Below are 25,553 nucleotides of genomic sequence, written 5' to 3' on the forward strand. Positions count from 1 at the left end.
GTCAATGTTACAGAGGCCTTGTAATAAATGTGTCTATATTTTTAATATAACACCTGCTTGGAGTGATTTGTAAGTGTCCTTGCTTTGTGTGCTCATTGCGGGCTTTCAGTCACCCTCACCGCTCTTGAGACGTAGTCTTGACCACCGCCATCGCTACCCTGATTGGTCTGGCTTGTCCAGAGGTTACCCTGTTCCAAGAAACTAGGCTGGCCTTCTGAACCTCTGCCCCTCCAGGACAGAGTTCAGAAATCCATCTTAACAGCTAGGTCTAACGCTCAGAGACACCCCCTTTCAGAATCAACCTTGGAGGAATTTCACAGAATGATTCACATAGCAGAGAGTGACGGAGTAGAACCAACAGAAAGTCACTCAGATATGCTCCCCAAAACTGCGCTAGTGGAAAAAACTACTGAAAATGTCTGGCTTGAGAGTGTACATCAGAGCTATCGGTGGAGAAGAAAAGCCAAAAGGAAAGGGGCCCAAAAAGGGAAGGTTGCCCTCTACACCACCGGAGGAAAGGACGAGAAACAAAAATAATCAAAGAACAGGAAATCAAGAATCAAAGGATACAAGTACAGCAATCTTCATCAAGGCCTTAACAGACAGAGCTCGCAGAGGTTTGTTGATCGGAACGAATCGAGAAACCAGGAGAAACACATCCCAGGGTCAATGGACCAAAACCTGAAAACTCAGGATAAGCAACTACTGAAGAAAGAGAAGGTCCACAAAATTCTTCAGATACAGGTGATCAGAGCGGAGCGAGCATAGGCATACAATCGGAGGATACGACCGATAATACAAAGTATGCCTCCACTGACACGGTCATGGACCAAACGAAAAAAATAAACAGTCCATTGTCAACTCTGGAATTAATTTAGCGAGCAAACCAATAAAATTGGCTCCTATTTGTAATGGTACCTGGGAAAAACAGCTACCAAAAGGAATCCGGTAACCAGAGTGGGTTGTTTAAAACATCTGGCCCTAATTTTCCTACAAGGAAAGAAAAAACAGCAAGAGGCGGGGCTGGAGAGCAGTAAAAAGAAGTCCGTTAGGGGCTCACAGTTTGAGATCCGGGAGAGCGGGAGGACTACTGTGTCAGATAGAGTCCCCATAGCTTACTAGACAGCCTGGTGAAAGAGAGCGAGACCAGTGAATTGCCCAAGGGGAGGCAAGGAGGAGGAGGAGACGGCCACAAACCAGGAAGCAACAACTAAACTTGAAGAAATTGCTCCTTACGCCGTTCCAAGACTTTGGTTCAAGAGCACAACAAAAGCATTAAATTACTTGAACCGCAGTGCCTTCCTTGCTCTCCTAAATAAAATTTCAGATCTTTACCTGTTCTCCTCAGAGGACATAGAGTTAGTTAAATTCCCACTTCAGCATACCGTCCTTGTGGCAGAGGTGGAATTGAAATCTAAGGTGGGCGCAAAGGCAATCTTGGCAGCCACCAAGGACCTACAAACACATGGCCTGGAGGTCTACACGGCCTTGACTCGGAGATATGGAGACATATAAAGAGTACCATGCTGAAGGGGGTGACCATAATCCGAGGAAGAAAACTAACACCACAGGAATGCTAGAGACAGAAATATCTAATGGCAGTTTTGTTGAGCAAAGGGATTCCCAAAAGAAAGTCTAGTCCATGCTCCCCGAAGCTAGTAGGGGGAATGGAACCTCTTTAGTTATAGGCAATGGCGATTTGTGAGCTCGAATACGCTGGGCTCCAATTCCTTTAAAACAACAATTATGAAGGAGAACATCTTTGGGAAAAATGACCCGATCTTCTTTTAAGCAACATGGTTAATAAAGTCCTTTCAATTAGAGGGTTTCCAAATCTTACATCAACCAGCATCACCCCAGGGGAGGGGGAGACTATCAGGAGGGTCTTACCACTGCCACCCAAAACGCCATAATAGTTGGGTCAAACTATTTCTACCTCACTGAAGGTGATTAATGGTACAACAGAGGGCGATGTCCCACCTGCGCTGACCTGGAGACGGGGCAATTCTACCTCTACCATTGATTACATGTTCCTCTCTCTCCAGCTATTTGAAATGTATACAAGCTTCCAGGTCAGAGATGGGGAAAAAGAGACAATAACTGTCATAGAGGAGGCAATATTTTGGTACTCCTCTAGGAAAGTGGAATATCACCATCAATCACTGTCCGTGAATGACGGTAAAAATAGGCTGGTAAAATACAGAACAGACGGCATTCGCTTAAACAACGAGCTGCAAAGGGTTTGTCAAGGAATGCCGGATATTGCATTGAAGCAAAAATGCATCCCAGTTGTTTTGCCAAGATTTCTTATGGTCCATAGATTGTCCTAACAGATCAAATAAACACAAGCAGAGATTACATCAACACACGTTTGATGAGACCTGGGCAAAAAAGAGAGAACTGCGTAATGTGCTGAGGGTCATGAGGAATCCATTCCTAGCAAACAAAATTAAGAAAGCACATATAAATTGGTCCCGGGAACGTCAAGCATTACGACCGCAAAAAGATGGAGAGATGATTCTGGACGCATTGTGCAATAACAACTCTCATAATTTCTGGGCAATAGTGAATTCGGCTGAGGCTCTTCAAAACAACGAGAAACAGCGTGGATAAACCATCTCAATTTCCACTACAAAATGCCATCAATACAGTCCTGTTTTAAGATCCCCAAATACAGTCTGGCAGTTAGATTTTGCAGAGAGTGATATCGCTGAGTTGATAAATAAGACATCCTCCTCTAGAGCTGCGGGACCCAGTGGCTTAACATGTCAGGTACTACATAAGCTTGTGGCCTGGCCTATTAGCGTGGCTGTTTAGAGAGATCCTGGAGAGGAGATAGTTTCTCCGTCCTGGAAGACGTCCATCATTATCCCCATCTTCAAGAGGGGGGAAAAAAAAAGAAATAAAAGAACGGATCTGACTAACTACCGCACAATTGCCCTCCTCGATGTGGAAAGCAAGCCAATAGTGGGACTTCTGTTGAGGGAGCTAGAGAAATGGGCCAAACAAAGAAACATCCTACTGAAATTCCAAACAGGGTTCCGCAAAGGCCACTCCACAGCACGGAATGGAAGAAGTAGCTCGGCCTCCCTCAGAGTCTCCCTATGGCCACTCTAAGATACGCGCTAGCTTAAGATCACTTAACTCACAGTCAGAATAGAAGCTAGTCTCCCTATATCGACAGATTGTGGTCCCACGGGTTAACTCATTTGATGAGGACCTAGATGTTCACTTGCAACACTTCATCAATGCTCTTGCCCACTCTAAAAAAACGGTACTCTGAGCACTGATCGAGTGCGACAGTGACATGGATACCCTCATCAGTAACTCAACGAAGGTGAAACAGGTGCTGACGTGCACTGACTGAATCCACACGATAGATGATATGTGCAAGCTAGTCTTAGCATGCTCACTCTCGTTTTTTTTGCCAAAGTATTTAAGGCATTTCCCCGATTGGAAAGGAAGACGGATCTTCCTAAGAGCCCAATTAAATTTGATACATACTGGGGCGGTGCTGTCATGTTGGGGTCGGAGGGGAGAAGCAAAAAAACTACCATCTGCGAGGTGTAGGCAGTCCATTAAAAATATTCTGATGGAGTGCAGGGGTACCTGGCACGTGAGACTAAGATGCTTGCTGCAATTCGTTGAGAGAGGACAGATTGTCTTCAGAAATGTTCTGGGATAGGCTTGTAGCGGGCCATGAAACATTGCCGAGCATAAATGTAATACGGGTCCTGCAGACTTGCGGTTTTATACCAAGTGAACATCATTAATAGAAAAGATATACCATTGTGAAACAATTGAATAAAAAAAATGAAATGTTATCTAATTTGTAGTATGACATAACGGTTGTATACGAATTGTTCGAACTACAATTGTTCGAATTACAATTGACCTTTGCACAATTGACCGAATCGTGAAGGTCAATTGTTACATATATGGAGTGGCCATGTAGTTATGGTTAAGTTGCTGTTTCCATAGGAAGAGCACTTTTTGGGCGGCTTATAACTTTGCTCCCCCTGGACGAATCCTCACCAAACTTTGCAAAAAAAAGTATATGGGCCACTCTGAATTTTTTTGCAAAGTTTGGTGCTGTTCGGTGCTGGGGCGAAAAAGTTAATAGGGGGGTGTCCCAAAAAGTCTTTTTTTTCCCATAGACTGAATGGTGGGAAAAGTTTTGCGCACGGCTACAGGCCAGACCGCTGCACGGATTTTCACGAAATTTGCGCCAGGGACAGGGCCTTGGGAGCGAAAGGGTGCTTTTGTAAAGTTGGTGCCCTTCCGTGCAATACTTTTCTTTAAAATGACCAAAAAATAGCTGTCAAAACATATGTCCGCTTCGCGGTCACACTTCACTGTTCGCTCCGTGTAGAAGGTTTCAATTGGCTAATCCATGGCGTGCTGCACGCAAACAAGTTGCGCTTTCACCGATTGGATCTGCCACAGCGTGCAGAGCGTCTCATTCTTTCGATACGCCCGTCATGTTCATTTTCGTTTTCTGTTGTACACATAATGCAAGATTCTTTTTGATGCCTGTACCACAAACTGCCATTACCTTGTTAATTTCCCACACACAAACCTGTGCTCTTACTAATGAAATACAAGGCTTCTGTGCCGCTCCAATTTTTCTTCCCATTATGCAGATTGCACATTCTCGCCGTTTGAAAAATGGGTCGCCCTTTCCAATCTTATAATTTTTATGTACTTCAAATGTTATGTATTACAACTTTGATTTCTGCAGAGGTTACCTACTGCTACCTATTGTATGTCCCCTTTGTCGCTTAGCTACTACCATACAACAATTTTTATATTACTATTGCCATACCGCCCTTATGCATATTGCCAGTCTGTAGGATGTCACTACATTTCCTCCATTGAAATACGACATTTCTGTGCCATTGCATTTTTTTTACCCATTATGCAGATTGCACATTGTCCCCATTTGTATGGTCGTTCTACAAATCCCCATTTAACATTACTATTTATTACAAATGTTATGTGTTGCACCTTTCCTTTTTGCAAAGGTTTTGTATTGATAGATATTTTTTTTTCTTTCTCCCTCAGCTATTTCCTTCCCTATTGCGATTGTCACGGCTTCCAACGTCCCAGTGATGGTTTTTTTTAACCGTCAAATGCTTTACCGGTTGTCTGTCCATCATTATTGAATGGGATGACAGCATTGGACCTCTATGCCCGTATGCAGCTGTCGCAATAAGAAGTAACATTCCATCCATTCTGGTGTCGTAGAGCACAGCGATTGACATCGCCCTGCACATGAATGTGTGAGGAAATGACTACTGTGCCGACAACGCACAGTTTCTGTCTGGGTAAACAACAACGTGCCCAGTAACATTAACATTTTCAATAACCTACCATCCTTTCTGATGCAGTACATCACAGCGATTCCTTTCGTAATGCCAATGAATGTGAGAGGAAAACCACTACAGTGCCGACAAAGCATTCATTCTGTGTTCCAAACCAACAACGACTCCATCACCATTACCAATTCCCTTGTCCAGCACCGACACAAACTTTCAATTTCTATGCAAATGGAAATAAGGCGACCATTTCGCACAGTGTATTGTGAAATAAAACTACGATACTAATTCTTACACGTTAGTGTTTTTTTTTTAAATGTGCCCTTCCACTTCAAAATAAGTCATACTACCTTGCAGCTCCCAGCATATTCATTACACATTTCCGTACGCTGGCACCATACATTTCCGCATGTCATCTTTCATGTCCTGGGTGTTAGTGTTCGCAATGCGTGTAGATGGTGCGAGTTATGGTTGCTTAGCTTACCATAACTGGCGAATTTCTGGGTTTTTTTGCTGTCATTTGTAACCATAACGTCCTTTTAACAACGTTTTATATATATATATCCAAAATATATTATTTGGGTAATACCGAAACATGTGCATTGAAGATTTGTGATTTTAATAATTTGTTTTTTTTCTTGTTTGTATATGTGAAAACAGGATTTTTGGTTGAAACACACAAAAACATGCGTAGCATCAGAAACATAAAGGGCAGGAAGCTTACTAAGAGGAGAATAAAACTCCAGGCATTAGGACCATGAAGCAAACAGGAGTACAATTGAGGTAATACTGTTACACCAATTGATACTAGAGCAAATGCTAGTATTTCACATTGCTGGTTGTGCCTTCTTCTCAAATGCGTTACTCTATACTGCTGTGGCGCAAAGTCAAACTATCCCCCTCTGCTTACAGTCTTTCTTGTGTCTTATCGCTCTGTATAACAGTCTTGTATGTGTGTGCATTGATCATCCTAAGGCTCTGCCAATGTTGGATCTTAACGCATTGGTCGTTGAGGTTCACCTCGAGCTAGGGCGGTCGGGATAGTAAAGAAAGGATGCAAAGAAGAGTTGTAGGCATGATGGAAACAGGTAGTGATTTCAACTTCCAATACAAGGCAGACAGTGAAGAAGAGGAGTCATGATCGGGTAAACATGGCCAAGAAGATAGGAGACATTTTGTAAATCAATGTAGCTTTGATTGTATCAGGACGGAGAAATAATATGGTTTTAATCCATAAGAAACACCCAACATTTTAAGCTTTTTCCAGGCATTTCAATGAATCTAAATAACATTTGAATAGACAAGTCCTGGGAGGAGGAGTAAAAGGGCCTTTTAACTGGAATCAGAGAAAGCTTTACGGTATTGAGACACAGCTGCATGCAAGTGCCCAGGAATGTTCACGTTCCAAGACAGGTCCCCGACAGAAATATACCTCAAACTCATCAAATGGCTCTAACTCGTCAACCCGTCTTCGCTCCGATTCATTGATGGAGCCGTAGTAGAACTCATTCATGTCGACTATGAAACATTCTTCCCAGCCCTGTGAATGAAATAGACAGAAATTCAGCATGGTAAGGAAAGCCGCACTTCATGAGCTGCTGGCGGACACGGCTTGAACATTCTACATTTCTCTGAGCCCCATAACTGTTTTAAAGTTGCTCGTACAGAGTAGGAGGTTATCAGCCATGTTAAGATGGATTTTCAGAATCAGCCCTGTGGATGGATTCTGAGATGCCTGAAGGGTGGTGAAGGGTTTAGAAAAGAAAACAAAGATCACTCTTAGTAACAAAAGTATGGCAGAATGCATAAAAATACAGTTACTTATTCAGGCCTTCGACAACTCATCAATTTTAAAACCACCGGTAGCTAAAACACTAAATATTGTGAGGAATCACAGGAATTCGTCCCTTCTCCCCAAGAGGGAGCCCCCACTGTGAGGCTAGGCAGCTGAACCTGCTCTGCAATACCCTCCCTAGGGCTAGAGGCAAGGGGGACCTCCCCGCAAGAGACTCCTTCTTTGGAGACAAGGACTCCTGCTCCCAGGAGGGACTCCCTAGAAGACCTTCCAAAATAATCTTTTAACCTTTCCGATGATAAGATCTGTGAAGAAAAAAAACAAAATGTGTTATTGCCAACATAAAATAGAAAACAACCTTCTAAGCTCCCATTCCACTGGGAAGAAGAAGACGACGTATGAAGGAGAAGAGAACCTACAAGAGAAAGAGAAAAAGGACCAGCAAAGTATGCAGGGGAAGCCCCTTGGATACATCAGTCTATGTAGGAGAGGAGCCCAGGGAAGTGAATGAAGAGCCTGTGAGTTCAAAAGGGCAGAGACACTGATTTCAGAGTGACAGATGGAAGCAGAACGAGACGCGGCGCGTCCTGCAGTCGTGAGAGGCCGAGAGGTGACCAGTGTGCTACAGTAGTTAGCAAGGAAGCCGGGGGGAGTGAAATTGGATGCATTTCGTCCCGAAGACTGGGGGCATGCCCACAGGAGATTCGTGGTGGACCAAGGGTCCTCCCAACAACGCCGAAACAGTGCTGGCATGGCGGACTCGGGACAAGCTATCTAAGACGAACCGAGTGAGGAGAAGTTGGCGAAAAGAAATCAGACACCAGAATAGAAGGAGAGGAAGCCGATCCACAAATGAGCGAAAACCCCAGTGATGTTAAACCTAAGAAGGGGAGGTAATAGGCTTAACAGGAGACCCAGAGGAGTGAATGAGAACCATTATTGGAACATTCACACTTGTCATAATTACCAGAAATGGAAGATCACAAGACCACAAAGAGGAGTGAAAGAAGTAATATTGGAACTCTTAAAAGAGAAAGAGAACATAACAAGAGTGAATGAGAATCAATATGGGAATATTCATCCTCGTCTCAGTCAAGAGAGCAAAATGGTGAAGTCCGTACAAAGAGATGTGAATGAGAAATATTCTGGGAGTGACCCACTTCATTGCAACCTATAACCAGTAGGCCCAGGTCAAACTGAAGGTCAAATTATAAAGGAGAAATCTGAGGATTAGATGCACATTGTAGATATATATCCAGACACAGAACAAAGAGATATCAAAGACTAGGAACTATTCATGAAACTAATTAATAGCCCAGAAGGAAAATATACTCCGATAAGTTCAGAGGAGGAGAAAAGATCATTCCAGAAAGAGAAGAAACAAAAGTCCAAGACAATAATTAATGAACTGTACGGACTGATAAAAGTGATCACTAGAGATTATATAAAGATCGTCCATTGAAAAGTAGTAGTTGAGAGATAAGCCTCAGAAGAAGAGAGACATTCTCCTGCTGCTGAGTTGTAAGGGCATAACGCGTGTTCTGATAGATCGATCCACGTCTCTTTAACCATAAGAGACTTATATGCGTTAGAATTAGTACTAGTCGTTGGTCATCCGAACAAATTAGTTTGGATTGGTGTACTTTGAAAAAAGCAGATAAGTGTTAATTCTACTCCCTTTGTGTTGACAATTCGAATGGAATAAGAAAAATGCATGAACATGGAGTAATATAACTCCACATTAAATAATCTCTAGCTAAAGTGCAATATATAAAACCAACCAATGGTGTTTATATATTATTTTTAGATCCATGAACCAGAACAAAAGGCGTTGACAGAAGGATAGCTTTGGAATTATAAGCCTCCGCCTCACGTCTTGCATGAACCCACCTGGGAAGCTGTGGCTGTTGCTACGCTGAGTAAGTGACCTAGCCCTCCCCCTTGTTTTAACTTGGGTCTTCTCCACCCTTGGTGATCTGTAAAGTTATAAATAAAATGTTGGCTTTTGCGATCAAGTGAAACGGAGACAGTCTTAGGTAATAGATACAAATTTTTTACCCCATAGACGAGAGGACTATTGGCCTCCAGATTCCACTGTCCCTCCTGACCTCATCGGATAGGAGGTGAGTTGGTTTGTTGTTCTAGTGATTATAGAACACAGCATATTAATATGCAATTAAATAACTTGAAAAGGATTGACGGGGATATACAATACTCGTATAGTGTTTTATGTATTTTTCTAGATGATGTGGCCCATGTCAATACATGTGCCTGAAAAATGGGTTGTTTTGTCCTGAAGAAGGTTGCCATACAAAGAGAGTACTAATGTTGATGCTCGCTGAGAGCAACTGAAACATGTGTCGACGTGAGAACTGTGGGAATAACAGAACACAGACTTGTGTAATACCCCAAATTGGTGGGGATGTTTTTCACAATGAATTGTTAACACATGTAGAGATAACAGATGTTTTTACTGTTTTTTATATACAGACCATTTTTTCAAAGTATGAAGTGCAGAACGAGAGATTGATGAAGAAAGTATAAATGTGAATGAATGAATTAAGAGTATGGGCCACAGAATTATATGAAATGTTGAATATATATATATTTTTTGATATAGTATTTTTTGCATAATTAAAGAAAATAAACTTGGGAATTGTAAACCAAGCTAAAACCACTTGTGTACTCCGTCATCCTTGTATTTGGTCTACTAGTTCAAATTTTGTGATATTTATGACAAATTATAAAGGAGAAATCTGAGGATTAGATGCACATTGTAGATATATATCCAGACACAGAACAAAGAGATATCAAAGACTAGGAACTATTCATGAAACTAATTAATAGCCCAGAAGGAAAATATACTCCGATAAGTTCAGAGGAGGAGAAAAGATCATTCCAGAAAGAGAAGAAACAAAAGTCCAAGACAATAATTAATGAACTGTACGGACTGATAAAAGTGATCACTAGAGATTATATAAAGATCGTCCATTGAAAAGTAGTAGTTGAGAGATAAGCCTCAGAAGAAGAGAGACATTCTCCTGCTGCTGAGTTGTTAGAATAGTGGTAGGGTCAGATAGGTTAGAGTTGGATGAATTGAATTGATATTTTATTTCTATCGCACTCGTACAGTTTCAGAGCGCGACAAGGCAAAGGAGGGGAACAGAGGAGAACAAAACAGCGATCTTACTAGGCCCAGTGACACCGAGAACGCACAAATGCATGGGAGAGGGGGAGGGGAAAAGTGCATGGAAGGGGGGAGAAGTGGAAAGTGCGGAGCAAAGGGGAAAACAGATAAATAATAAAATAACAAAAGAAACATACATGAGTAGTGCAGCCAGCAAGTGGCAAGTGCTGGGTTTAAGGCAGCAGACAGAGTAGGTCTGATAAGTGCAGGAATAAAAAAGGGGGGGCTGTAGGGGTACAGATACAGACCCCAGTGCAAAGGGTGGCAAGGTGAACAAGTACCTGGGCCTGGAGGCCAGAGGATGGCAAGGTGCACAGTGCCCAGGGAGAACTGATCAGAAGGGGAGGGGGGGGGGGGGGCGAAGGCATAAGCAAAGAGGAAGGTCTTGAGGTGCTTCCGTAATGGAGATGGTTCTCCTCAAGGCTGTTCCAGAGGTGAAGACAGATCTACCCTCAGCTCGTTTCTTTGAAAAACAACTGACCCTGAGGGAGTTAGAGGTAGAGGAGTGAAGAGCTTGAGAGGGGAGGTATTTGCGGAGGGATAGCTGAAGGTATTTTGGACCCAGGCCGCAGAAAGCCTTGTGGACAATGCAGAGGGTTTTGAATTTAATCCTTGCATCCACTGGGAGCCAATGGAGAGATTTCAGAGCTGGAGAGATACAATCCCAGGGTGTGAGGCCAAGGACAAGTCTCACAGTCCTGTTCTGGATTAGTTGCGGAGAGTAGAGGCAGGTACATTTTGAAAAAGGTTTCTATAATAGTCCAACCTAGAGAGAACCAGAGCTTGGGTGACAGTGAGCTTCTGGGGGAAGGAGAGGAAAGGCAGAGTACCTCTGAGGAGGTGCAGTAGGAAGTTGACTTTTTAGAGACATCAGAGATGTAGGTGGAGAAGGAAAGGGTGGAGTCAAAGATGACCCTGAGGTTCTTAGCCTCGCAGGTAGGGGTAGGAAGAGGGCCAAGGGAGGCCGGCCAGAGAGTGAGGGGAAAGGATGGTGAAGGTGTGCCAATGAGGAGGATCTCCGTCCTGCTGGCATTCAGACAAAGATCATTGGCAGCACACCAATATTGGATGGTGGACAGTTTCATTTATAGACATTCACCGACGACTCGCAATCACCTTAGCTAGTTCCGTTAGGTAGGGAAGCCTTATAGAATAGGGAAAGGTAGACTTTATTCATATTCTTAAATAAAAATACCAGTGAAACGTCTGACTCTAGTACGTGTCCTTCTGACCTACTACAATACCCACTACCATAATTTACACATTCACTTTTGGGATGCTCTGGCTACGGTGCACCAAGACATATGCACAGAAAGTTCAGCAATAGAACACTGGAGAGCACACAAGGCAAGGAAAGTAATAAACCAATTTGAGATGTAATATTTAAGAAGAAAGGAGTTAAAAACACAATACACAACTGTATCATATAAAGATGGTACACTTTAAAACTACTTCCCTTGCTACAAGAGTCCTAGGTCAACAAACCCCTTGCAGGAGGCTAGGACTCTATAAAGTAGTCTGTAAAATTGTTGCCAAAATGAACAGGCAGTCTGTGAACATTGTAAAGTTGAAGAACACAAAGCAAAGGTACTTAGGAGACCCACACCCAATTGTGTTCTGATGGAATCTGCCTTGTACCTGTAACGTGTGCCAGATGGTTTTCTGTGCAGAGGGGACCTGGCCTAGCAGTTCGGGCTGGGCTGCTACCTTCGGTGGCGGCAGCTGCTGACTTGATTGGCACATGGCTGGTCCCCTTTTGCAATGGCGCAGACGGGCTAAAAAACGGTGGTGTGGAAGGTTGCCCAGAGCAATTGCCAGTGGTTTAGATTCATTCGAAACCTTCCACCCATCACTTTTGTGGTCACCCAGATGACACCACATGGGCAAAGTACAGCTACTACAATGGTCTCAACTGTTGGCTACCTATGGTGGAAGGATCCCTATTTTACTTTAATAGCACACAGTTTATCGGCCCACATTACTGGATTTGTCTGAACCAAAAAGCACCACCCCTAAAGAGATTCCCATCAGGCTGAGAAGAGCCTTGGTTCCTTCTGGTACTTACCCTCTCCAGAAAACGCCGTCTCTGAGCTTCCCGATCTGGGAATTGCGTAAGGGCATGGAGTCTTGAGTTCAGCTGGCAGAAGTGCTTCTGCATCACTTTTCCAAAAGGGTCCTCAGGTTGGATCTGTTCATAGATCACAAAGCATGCTGACTGGAAGTGATCTGCTGCCCATCGGATCACTGCAGAGGATCTAAGGGATAAACAGAGGAAATAAGATTCAGCACAAGGGACCCCGGCAGTAAAAGGGGGAGCTAGTAGATAAAGGGGCATTCACTCAAAAAAAAAAACACACCCCTAAGTTTCTGGGTGCTTCAAAATGTCACTTAATCCCTGCAATGATGATGCCAAGGATCGGGCACAGTGCAACCAGCATGCGGGCACAATGAAAGATGTGCCCACACATGCAGAGCTTGGACAGTGGGGAAGAGGGGCCGTTATCATTTCAATATTAAAATGGATGAGGGCGTGGACGCACCCAATGTCCTCATTATATGAATAAACTGATAAAACACTGACGTTTCCTGACAGATGGCAGAGTGCCCACTATACTGCGGCACTGTTGGTGAGAGGTCATCATTTGTAAGCTTCATCCCCTCTCCTAGTGAGACAAACCACCCCCCCGCACTTTTTGCTGACCTCGACCTTTTTCTTTCTGTCCTGAATGCGATGAGTGGAGCCCATTTCCACTCATTCATTCATTCTTATTTGCTCTGACTTTTGCAACTCTGTTTTCTGTGTTTTGCCTTTTTTATGGAGTCCACTTTCCTCCACATCCCTTTTAAGGCATCTGTGCTTTACTTTTGCAGGCCACAGCACCCTATGTGCAGTGCTGCTGGGACCCCTTGGGCCCTCCTTTGAGATTCTTTTACTATCCTTAAGTAACTACTGTTCTTAAAGATAGAGGGATACTTTGTATCCTTCCTAAAACTTTATACTATGAGAGGAGATTAGCACATACCACTTTCTGTAGAGTGCTAAGGGGATACCTAGTACCTCCCTTCTCTCTGCTCCTGTAACTTTTTAGTCACAGACTACCCTGTAGTTATGGCTGGTGGCAGTGGACGTGTCCAACCAACGATTGAGCTATTTTTAACCGCAGACTGTATTCACAATCCCCGGTTGTGCACAATAGGGTCACCTATGTCCTAACACGGGGGCCTCTTTCTTTTTTCGCCATGGAAGTTCTTCGTTAGCCCTTCTTCTACCATTCTGGGAGTTGGAGGTCTGTGTGTGTGTTTTGCCTTTGGCGGGAACCCTGGGGTGTCCCCGCCTAGGCTCCAGAGGTTTTCACTCTCCTGCCCTTTGTCCGAGTGCCTGAATGGAACCAGTGCCCACTGGGGGGCTGGCCGTCCTTATTGGACAGCCTCCTGCCCATTTCTGTAAACTGCTGAGAGAGATGCAGAAGAGTGTGTGATGAAACTGAGTGAAAGGTGAGGTTCCTGAGGTGAATGGCAATTCGACCACTGGAAACTGAAGTAACAGAAGAAGATGATGACCAGAGACGCCTGCAGACCCTTTGAAACACTGAAGCGACCACTGCTGGTTGGATCCAGATTTCTACTTGACAGAGGAGCTCCGAAGAGGACACCTTCCCTGTGGCTGGACCAAATCAGCCTGAAGAAGACCTATTCGTTGAACCATCTCCTGAGGTACTGTGCCTCTCCAGAAATGCAGACCGCAAATACCAGGAGACCGCTGACCCATTTGAAGTGCATCGTCTTTGCAAGGCCGAATCCATCTAAGTCTTTGCTGAGCTCCAGGTGAACCTCCAGAGACACGATCCAACTCATCTAAAGTCTCCTCACCAGAGTGCAGGACTCGAGATCGAAGTTGATCAACCGGGCGAGCACAGCCTTTTGTTGTTGCTGAGAAAAAGCCACCAAAACCGCAGACTGGCTGAAGAAATCTGTGCCAAGGGTCCTCTCTCTCTCTCGAGACTGCTGCAGAGACATCCCCTTCAGAGACCATCCGCTCTTCACCAGGCTGAGGAATCCAGAGACCGGGACCATTGCTGCTACACAGAGGAGAATCCAGCCAAACACATTTATTCTAACCTAAGGTACTGTGGGGTGAAAAGTATAATTTACCTTGAACCACGAAGTCGCTCCACAGTTTTTAAGTGCACGAAGAGGTGCCCAGGGTGTCCACTCTTACCTCTGACCCAAGCTGTCGGCGTATGTCCCTTTTGGGAGTCCTTTAACAGGGTCTCCAACGGTAGTCTAGTATCTTGTCCTAGAGACAAGAAAGTATCCTCAGGAACATTTGCTGTTCTGCTGCTTTGTAAGACTGAGCCCTCTCTGAACTGATTTCCTCCATGATCAACATTCCCAGGTTCAACTGGGGCCTTTTCTCTCCACATCTCACTCTCCACCTATGGTGTCCCTCATGGCTCTATTCTCACGCCATGGCTTTTCAACATCTACCTGGCCCCCCCTAGCCCATTTGAACTTCCAGTGTTATGCAGACGACACGCAACTCTCCTTCAAGCTTCCCTCCTCTGCCCCCTTCTCTTCCTCTCTCATTTCTGACAGTCTATCTGCTATTTAGGCATGGTGCACTGCCAACGATCTCTGCCTTAACGCCAGTAAGACGGAGATCCTGCTCATTGGCACCCCAGTTCCCCCCTTCCCTCCTACGCTTGGGCTGCCCTCCATGGGCCCACCCTCCCCCCACTATCCTGTGAGGCAAAAAACCTTGGTGTCATCTTCGGCTCCTCTCTCTCCTCACATCACGGTTGCCAAGAAGGCCCACTTTCAGCGGCACCTCCTCAGAGGCAGTCTCCTTTCCTCGCCTTCCCCCAGAAACTCAATGTTTCTAGAGCTTTGGTCCTCTCCAGGCTGGACTAGTGAAACAACCTCTTCCTCAACCTGACTAACTCCTCCCTAATCCAGAATAGGACTGCAAGAGTTATCCTTGGCCTCAAGCTCAGGGACCGCATCTCTCAAGCCCTAACATCTCTCCACTGGTTCTGGTTACTGCGAGGATCAAGTTCAAATCCCTCTGCATCATCACAAGGCTTTCTGGGGTCTGGGAACCTGCTACATCCAACTCTCTCTTCCTAAATATCTTCCTGCTAGAGCCCTTCGGTCTTGTAGCTTAAACTCTCAGCAGATCAGACGCATCTCCAAGTAGAGAGTGGGAGGGTAGACATCTCCTCCTCCGGTGCCTCCCTCTGGAATGTCCTCCATGCCCCTCTCTGACTTACATTCCGGATGCTTCTTAAGACCCTCCTCTTTTCTTCCTCCCTCCATCCCCTGCTAATGTTCCCCCTGTGCCTCTTGACTGGTGCCTGGAGACTCTTACAGGGCACCAGGCCCTCTGTCACAGGTTTACCCCCTGCACTTGGTCTCCTCTGGCCCCTCCCACCCCCCGCTTGCACATGCCCTTCTGGGCTCCCTCGTCCTGCACTAGTCGGGCTGGGCCTGCACCCCCTGAGCCCTTCCAGCCACGTTCCTCACACTTAGCATGTGGCCCTTCATTCCCCTGCACTCTGCTTTCCCCTGGCTCTGTCCACCTGGCCTCCCCTGGCACTCGCTTAACCCTCCAGCACTACCCCCCTCCACCGCGCTTGCATGATCCAAATGTCAAATTTTTGTTTTTCGTCCCTGTTCCCCCATCTTGTCTTGTTGCGCCTTGAAACACATTGTGTATAGGCGTATTATAAAAACCTAATAATGGAATACAATAAATAATTTAGGGATCAGACTTTAAAAGCTTAGTTTGCTAAGAAACCGCCTCTAGAACGTTAAGCTCTGCTACTGTTTGACTAACCACTCCTTTTCCTTCCAAAAGACCTTCTCTTATATGGTTTTGCTAACTAAACACAATTACTGTATATCTTTGTGCGCAAGTGCGCATTATCATCGATAATACGGTAGAACTGTCATTAGTGTCAAACTCTAACAATTGTAACCGCAAGCAACTACCAACTAAGCAGTGGCCTTTGAAAAGAGTTTATAAGTATTTTTGTGTACGTTGATTAAGTGATCTAAGTATTTTAAGACATTCCTTGTGTATATAATAAATATATATTTTAATATAACTATTGGTTTAAGTGTTTTTTTAACTACTGTGCTAACAAGGTTCAGTGTACTTACTTACGGCTCACACCTTCCTTTATGATAAGCCTGACTGCTCTGCCACTCTGCCAAGCTTCCACGAGTAGTAGAGACTGACACGAAGAGTTGGGGACCTATATATCAAAGGCATAGTTTTATGAAGTCTTACCTCAAGTGGATTTATGAAAACGCCCCAAACAGGCATCACCACCCCTTCGCTCAGAAGTCTGAGCCTGGTGGGTCGTTGCAGTGTCTGTACTCAGGGATCTGGTTATTGGTATTCACACAGGGATTGATCCAGGGTCACTTTTGCTGTCTGCACTCTGGTGCTCACACCTGGAAAGGTTATCAGTGGAGCCTCAGCTGGGCAGGCCGTCACTAAAGTGTGATCCTGTGGGGTTCAAAGTGATAACCTACTGTGGTGACTTTGCTCAGGGGTCGTATTTTGGTATGACTGCACGGTGGTGCATACTGGGATGGTTCCAGTTCCCGAGGGGGTCGCCACTGTCTGGCCCCTTTCTAACCTGCTCAGACTCCTACTTTCCACCATGCACTACGAACCGGGAGAAAGCCACTCGCACATAGCTCATGAGCATCCCAATACACAGTAAAAGCATTGGACCCCCAAAACCTATCCAGCAAGCTTGCATAAAACCGGCTTAGGCCACGCATCCTCAACCTATGTGCACGCCAAGCCCCCGTCTTGCTACAGGTACCTGAAAAGCCCACCACACAAACCACCTTGGTGCATACCCTCACACACAGAGCCTGGTTACTTCTGATCTACACGCATCTGTTCATTCTGTCCGTACCAGTGATCCAATAGTAACACAAGAGGATGCAAAGGGCAGTGGTGCATGGTTTAAAAGCCAATGACATGACATGTATGTATAGGATTTAGGGCACACCTAACTGGGAAGGAACGTAGCCCTGTGCATCGGGGGACACACCAAGTGGGATACATGTAACTTGCCCAGGAGACTAAGCAGAGCAATAGCAGCAGAGCAGAATTAATCAAATATAGCAGTGGGCCTCTTGTTCTTGGCTGATTTTCAAAGGAATTCCCGAGGAGAAAAGGAGGGCAAAGGAGTATTTCTCAATAGAAAGAGTAACGTATTAGGGAATGTATTGAACTCATGGTGGCAACAGTAAAGACAGACACAAGTGATCACAGTTCAAGGGTGTTTAAACTGTATAGGGAGGTTGGTAAAACACCTAATCTAAACCTAAGAGGGGAGCAAGCTACGGCCATCAAATAATAATAAGGCAGTCCTAGTGGCGTCTTGTCAAATAAAAGGGCCTATACTAAGAATAACCTATTGCCAATCCTTACAACTAATACAAAAGAGTGTGGGATAGTGTTCACAAGAAAGAAGCGTTCACAAATGATGAGTCAGGAATGTGGTGGCCCCACGTTTTGAGCACAGAACAAGGCGGGACTCCGGAGCACAGCACACGCTCGAGCTTTCCCAGCACGAGACTACAGTTCCACTCTCAGGTATCAGAACCTTCGGTGGTTAAGTCTCTTTCTATAAAAAGTCTCTTGCCTCCGAGGACCTGATGTGTTCCAAAAACAACAAACAAAAAGCTCCTTTCCGTAGGTACATTGGTTGATGCCCTTACCCGTGGACCCCCCTTTCTGGGCATAGATCCACAAAAAGTTCCAATCTTCTTTCACTTGGGTGAGGATTCTTCACTCCTGGCCCCCTCTTCCGGGCTCAGACCTTTCTGAAATGTTTGCCTCCCTCCGTCGAGTTCACTACGGCCCTTCAAATCAATTCTACTTATGGCATTCACAAATCTCAATGTCTTTTTAAACAGTTCACTGTGGACATCCCTCTGTCGGGTTCACCTTTGTCAACACACTGTTCATTGAGACTTTAGGCTTCGCCCCTTTCTATCGGCATCCCTCCGTCGAGTTCACTCTTGCCAATTATTTACAAATCATACAGTTCTTTCTATTTAACTCACTTTGCAGGATTCATTTCCCTTAGCTTTCCAATTATGTGCAGGTCAAAGACTTTCAAATGTGCAGGAGGTTTTGCTAGACTGCTGTATGACCACTTGGACCTTTTCTTTGTGGCTCTCCTAGGGCCTTCTGGTTGCGTCAGTTTCATCAAGCGCGGGATAATACAGAGGCTCTCGAGTGAGCACCCACGTGGTGCCGGACCTCTCTGCAGCTGGTTTTACCTTTATGTTAACAGTTGTTTGAACTTTCCTTAATTTGTCACTTTGCGATATTCATTCAACAAAGTGCGGTTTCTTATCGGTTCTCCCCTCGACTCACCAGCTATGATGTATCGCTTGGCTTTTCTTGTGTCTGGAGTCAAGGATGGTACCATGGTAGCAGCGTCTCTCCATGGCTAGGTTATCAGCAGAGGAGGGATCTGTGTACCGTTTGCATCTTCTGCAACACACACCAGCTATTGTTTGCCGAGTTATGATTCCTTCCACTGAAGTTTTACGGGTCTGGGTTAGAAAAGGCAAGGCCGCTTCTCTCCTTGTCGCCCCTTCAGTTTTCGCTGCCTTTCTCCTCCTCTTGAACTGCCGTGCTTGGATAGCTCTCTTGTTGTGCGGTCTGCCTTGCTCGAAGTGTGCTCTCGTCCTCCACCTTTTATGCCTGCGGGGAAGGAAAAGGGCCGTCTGGTGTGTGTGACTCTTGTCAATTGCCTGACCATACCTGACCCTTTGGTTGGGACATGTTACATAAATGGCTCTGGTGTTAGTCCGACGGTTTTCATAGTATGGAAAGTGATAGTGTAAATAAAAGGTGGGTGGTAGAGTTTCCAGGTGACCTACGGGGTAGGATGGGGGTTTGGTAAACTCAGAAGAATCTTTTAGAAATGTAGTGAGCTGCCAATCAGGAAAGGCTCCCCCCGTTTCACTGGCATACACAAAGGGTTGTGGATTGGGGTGTGTTGCAGACCCTCACCTAGCTCAAACTGGATTGCATTCATACATGGAAGCCTTTGTGGGCTCAGATTCAGGCAAATGGCGACTGATATTGTCCTGAAATATGTAGAATAACCACAAAAACAATAGCCAGGTCACATGAATTTCAAATGTATCTGGCCTATCTCATCGTTGCTGCCGTTTCCTGCCAATTTTTGCAGAATTGTTTTTATGGGGGAGCAATATCCGTATATCCCCACCAACACCCTCATTACCCCTAAAATTATGTTTAATTATTCCAAAACCCACACCTCCATTGGAAATACCACACAAAATGCAGAGAAAATGTTCCGACGAGGTATAGTTTAAATAGCAACAGGTTGTGTTGCTCCTATTTAGAGAGTATGTGGCTGCCTTTGTGGTAAAATAGGTACATCACGGAGCAGCTTGTAAGAAAAGAGCTGCCACAGCCTGCAAGTTGTCCGAGTGGGATGCTCACTCGGGGACAGGCTGGGTGGGATGCTCACTCGGGGGGACAGGCTGGGTGGGATGCCCACTCGGGGGACAGGCTGGGTGGGATGCCCACTCGGGGGACAGGCTGGGTGGGATGCTCACTCGGGGGGGACAGGCTGGGTGGGATGCTCACTCGGGGGGGGGGGGGGGAGACAGGCTGGGTGGGATGCTCACCCGGGGGGACTGGCTGGGTGGGATGCTCACTCGCGGGGGACAGGCTGGGTGGGATGCTCACTCGGGGGGGACAGGCTGGGTGGGATGCTCACTCTGGGGGTGGGGGGGACAGGCTGGGTGGGATGCTCACCCGGGGGGACAGGCTGGGTGGGATGCTCACTCGGGGGGGGGGGGGGACAGGCTGGGTGGGATGCTCACTCGGGGGGGGGGCAGGCTGGGTGGGATGCTCACCCGGGGGGACAGGCCGGGTGGGATGCTCACCCGGGGGGACAGGCCGGGTGGGATGCTCACCCGGGGGGACAGGCCGGGTGGGATGCTCACTCGGGGGGGACAAGCTGGGTGGGATGCCCAACCGGGGGACAGGCTGGGTGGGATGCCCACTCGGGGGACAGGCTGGGTGGGATGCCCACTCGGGGGGGACAGGCTGGGTGGGTGGGATACCCACTCGGGGGAACGGCAGGGTGGGTGGGATGCCCACTCGGGGGACAGGCTGGGTGGGATGATCACTCGGGGGACAGGCTGGAGCCCTTTGGGAGGACTCCTTAGGAGCCTTATGGCTACCAAGGCAATAAACATACAAAAATGAATCAGTCTCCAGCAAATATTTGTCTTAATCCTCACCAGAGAGAAAGAGTTCAGGATCCCAACAAGGCACAAAAAAGACAAGGGGGCTACAAAAGAATCAGAAGAAGCCAAAATGCAATTTCTGACCTAACTGGAAGGATCAGAGGTCTGTAGGGTTTGAGCCTGAAAGCCCTGTGATGCATCTCATGCCAACACCCGAGCATCACAGAGGAGGGATCAAACACTCACCTTGTATTCTCCATATAGGTGAGCACGACCTCAGCAAGGAGCAGAGTCGGGCAGGCAGGATCCAGTCCCGCCTCATTTAGTCCATGGTCCAGAAGGGTTAGGTCACTCAGGTCAACACCCAGTAATGTATAATCATCTCCATGGAGCGCGACAAGACCTGGAGAGGAGGCAGGGGAACATGAGCGTAAGGAGGCAAGCACACAGGGGATGCTAAAGACCCACCAAACAGACCCTCAGAACCCCTCATGATTAATACTCAATCATCAACTGCTTTGCCTATTCAGCACTGACGGATAAATATCTAAACGTATAAAGATGAAATTATTGGTATAGTGTTCTATATCAACGAGCGGATTCTTCAGAGCACTAAAATGAAATAGTGCATTGCCTACGTTCATGGTCTTTCAAGTCAAGGCAAGACGATAGTAGGGGAAAGAGAGGCAAGGGAGAATAAGGATTGATGTGGGACTAAGATCACAACAGAAATAGGGTTTACAAAGTGTCTATGGAGGGCAATGGGTAAAAATGATGGCGACAAACCATCCTGATTCCGTTCCTACGCCTCCGATTCGCCTGACAAACAGCTATTTTTGTGGAAACATAAATGGTAGTGCCACACTGAGTAACACCGAGAGCGTAGATCAACAATCAAATATATTAGGAAACCCCACACCAGTTTCGTTATATTCTATGTGGGTCCATCAGCCTAACTGGACCTGGTTCTCAGCGCCTCCCCTATTGCAAGCTCGACTGTTCCCACTATTATACATGACAGCCCCCCCCCAGCCCTTTACCATCCCACTCCAACTAGGTTTGGCCCATGCTACCATTAAAAAACTAAGTAATTACAATCTTGCAATTTTAACATAGTTTTAAATAGATATTCATTACAAATGAATATCAAAGGTAATTATATTAAAAATACTTTACCCATCCATTGACATAGTCAAATTACTAGTAGTTTTGTGATATAAAACCTGTAAATTGCAATACTCTTAAAACATTTAAAGTCAATTTGATTTCATAGCCAGCAATCATTCTTTCCCAAAAAGCGTCAGAGGGCAGCCGATCAAGTGATACTACTACTGGCCCACGCTACAGAAAGACAACAGAATAAAATATTTCATACACTTCTGGCCCTAACAAGACAAGGGTCTGAAAGGTACAAAGTTGTTACATCGGCAGGTATTTTTTCACTGAGTATTTGAGGAGGGGTGGTGTAAGGGGATAGGGACTAGAAAATAGCGACAGGGGAGGTTACATGGGGAACCCCCACAAATATTTATTTTTTTACAAGTGAGTTTTTTCAGCTTCAGAATGTTGGCAAAAAAAACTCAGCAAAAAAATGCCTGCCGATGTAAGAACATAGAACAGTCTGAAATTGGACCACAGCACAAACAACAAACCTCACATGCCCCCCTTGAGCCACCTGTCTAAACCCATCTCAAAACTCCCAGAATAATTTACTGTGAATAACAAGTAAACCCCAGGGCAAAGTCCTGGCCCACAATGACAAGCTAAATGACAAACTCTGGGATACCAACCATGCAACCATCCAGTGTTATCTCGACAAGGACCCAATCACAGCAGAGGGACCCATAAGTAAACAAATGCTGAACATTCCTACACAAACACACTGGCCAATATCCCAAGAACTACTGCCGCTTAGATCCAAGGTACTGTGCAAAAGCACTATAAAAGTGTTCTTTACTTCCTCTTTTACACCCCTCTAACCCGCCGCACAGCATACACATGGGATTAATAAAGCGTGATACTAGGCTTGTACATTGAAAGGTGTTATTAAAAGAGGAATTGAGGTGAAGTTTTTTTTTTGTGGTGGCTATTAGATGACGCTTTAGCTCCACATAATCCCCAAACTATTGGTATAGGAAGAGAGGATGGGACAGATGGGATGTGAGGTGAGACGCGGCCTGCAGGTCTTTGACTATGTGTTGGCCCTTACCCTTCTGTGCCGATACACCAGTCATTAAGAAACCGATTCTGAACAATTGGCACATTTTACAAATAGAGGACATAGCTCTAGAGAGGCTGCCATTTGCTCTGAAAAAGAATAAGAATTTGTGGCAACATCTGACACATGCAAACAGAAGAACAAGCACAAGACCTGCTACCAGAAATATGGGGCTTACCCAAACCAACATGCCATTGGCAATGTGTGGCTTGCAGTGCGTGTAGTTTCGCATTAAGGATCACCACTTTTCAACAGTGGGCATTGCACCAACTTATGAATTGCAGAACCACAGCAGTAGTCTATGTCATCATATGTCCATGTGAGAAAGCATATGTGGGCAAAACCATGTATCAAGTCAACACCAGGATCATAGAACATAGATCATGCCTCAGTACAGGGAAAATGAATGCACCCTTGGTCCAACACTTTATGGACAATGGGCATAGTGAGGATGATGTACAATGGTGCGTACTTGCGAAAGTGAAAGCTGATGGGAGAAATAGAACAACTGCTGCAGCTTTAGCACAAAAGGAACATGTCTGGATGTACAGACTCCAGTCATTTGCAAGTGGCCTTAATGATATCAAGGAGTGGCACAGATGGGGGGTGCGTCTAGCATGAGCATCAAGCAAGCAAGATTACTAAGATATCCAAATTTGCAGGCTAAGATGGTGCCCACCGTAACACATTGCGGGAGGCACTTTGAACAGTCAGTTCTTTATTGCAATGGTGCACAATAGAACATCTTTCAGTTACTTAAGGGATGGAGACGATCGAGCAACAGTTTCATACTGGCACCAACGAGAAGGCAGTAATGGTTTATGTAACCTCAACCATAAGCTGAGTAACAATACACATGCCTTGTAGTAGGAGAGAGCCCGATTTATAGAAACCCAAAGTGAAGGGACGGTGCTCGTTACATGCACCAGAGATAGGATGGCGATCGTACATTGATGTGTCTTTTCTTGTGTTACAGTAGAATTAAGCGTGCAAATTCACAGCCGAACAGCTTATCTACGACAAGTGAATTCATCGCGCAGAACCAAGCTGGTTAGGGAATCCCAAAAGTGTAACGTCCGATTTCTGCTTTTGAAGTCAGATCACGGGCAGACTAACTAATCCAGCATTTGGGATTATTCAGAGTCCATAGAGAAATCAGGTAACCATTATGTACATTCAAATGATGGCATTAAGTGTGATGGGATTATTAAGAAATAACTACAGTTATTGCTGCTTTGCACTTGGTGAGGTAGAGCATTAGGATTATGCTGGCGTTTGGAAATGTAGAGCGAGCATGCACCTCTAGATTAAATACAGGAGGAATATGCTGCCACTGAAACACTGTTCAGTGTGCATTAAGTAACAGAGGTTTGCTATATCACTCGGGTGGAGCGTAAAAAATATGGCAGTAACACTGTTACCGCTCCGCCCAATTATGAGTTGGGCGCAAAGTTGGGGATTCACTTCCTGCTATGAGCTGGGGGTAAATCTGATGACTTTCTGTCTATTTTCTGCACTATTAGCGCTGAGGTAATTGAGCCGTTAATGCCCCATTGGGTCCAATGGACCCAATATAAATGGGCATTTACTGCCCCACCGCAACTTGGGATCCGGAGCCAATTGAGCTGTACCAAGTTGCGGTAACGCTAATAGTATTGAGCGGTATCCTGGCAGATTTACAGCCGAGATACCGCCCACTTGTGATGAGGCCCAATGTCTATTATTAATGCTGTTGTGTGTGTGACTTGGGCACTTAATGTGGTCACAGCAATGTCATGATGGTGTGAAATTAAAATGGCGACACACAAGGCCACCCCCAAATACAGGCACACCTGGAAGTGCCTGGGAAGGTTGCGGCTCCAGAAAGAAGTGCTTGTGCGCCTTCAAAAGACATTGTGTTGGCCCATACGCTGCACAGGAGTTCTGTGTGCTTCACCCAGTGTGCCCAGCACGTCGGTGTACACACTGAGAAGGCACACTACACCCTGGTGAACAGGCTAGCAGGCCTGAGCTCACACTTTGAGGGGTCCAGCACCATCCTAATACAAGTGTACTGAACACTGCTGTGCGCACACTGCAGAGAGACACCACATAAGATTGAGCTGGTTACGAAGCCTCACATCCCACCATAGCTTAAGAAGATGAAGAGGCACCAGGTGCTGGCCGGATACTCCGTCAGCAAGGGTGAATTGTACCGCGGGTTCAATCTGAAGCATCACGGTCCGCCTCAAACCTAGGGGTGCTCTGGAACCTGTGGATCGAGAGGCTTGAAAAGGTATTTATACGCCACAGGGGAATTGAACAACCACACCAAGAAATCCACGTTGATCTACTCTGCAGGCCCGGCAGTCAACAAGGTGTTCAAGACCCTTTGTCCCGTGGATGAGACAATTCATACCCCACAGCCACGGCTGCGCTGAGAGAATATTTTATGCCAATGGTAAATGTTAATTACGAAAGGTTTGTGATGAGGTCGGTGAAACAGAAAGTTGAAGAATCATTATGTTTTCCATGGGAGAATGAGGCAGCTTGCATTCTCCTGTGCCTTAGCCAATGAAAAGGAGGAAGTTCGACAACAGCTCATTCAGTGTTGCTCGTCAGTGAAAATGAGGAGACAAATCTTAAAGGAACCAGTATCACGCTGTCAGGCATATTGGAACTTGGCCTGTCGCACAAACTGGCTGAGGTCAGGGAATCCATCATGGATGCCACGATGAAGACCATCAAGCTTGAGGAAGTATGCATGGTTGGCAATACAGCAGGCCA

General features: G+C 45.7%; 1 protein-coding gene across 4 annotated transcripts in view; it reads right to left on the reverse strand.

Moving 5' to 3' along the window:
- Nucleotides 1-25,553, reverse strand: part of LCMT2 (leucine carboxyl methyltransferase 2) — a 164,290-nt gene that overhangs the window by 82,251 nt on the left and 56,486 nt on the right. For all 4 annotated transcript variants that reach the window (XM_069640559.1, XM_069640562.1, XM_069640560.1 and 1 more), the window contains exons 5-7: nt 20,816-20,972; nt 12,366-12,555; nt 6,751-6,858 (exon numbers count right to left, since the gene is read on the reverse strand). In XM_069640559.1, coding sequence (XP_069496660.1) covers nt 6,751-6,858; nt 12,366-12,555; nt 20,816-20,972 — 455 coding nt within the window. The remainder of the gene's footprint in view (nt 1-6,750; nt 6,859-12,365; nt 12,556-20,815; nt 20,973-25,553) is intronic.

Source organism: Ambystoma mexicanum, chromosome 7q (assembly GCF_040938575.1).
Source record: "Ambystoma mexicanum isolate Mex_15411 chromosome 7q, UKY_AmexF1_1, whole genome shotgun sequence".
Taxonomy (NCBI): Eukaryota; Metazoa; Chordata; class Amphibia; order Caudata; family Ambystomatidae; genus Ambystoma; species Ambystoma mexicanum.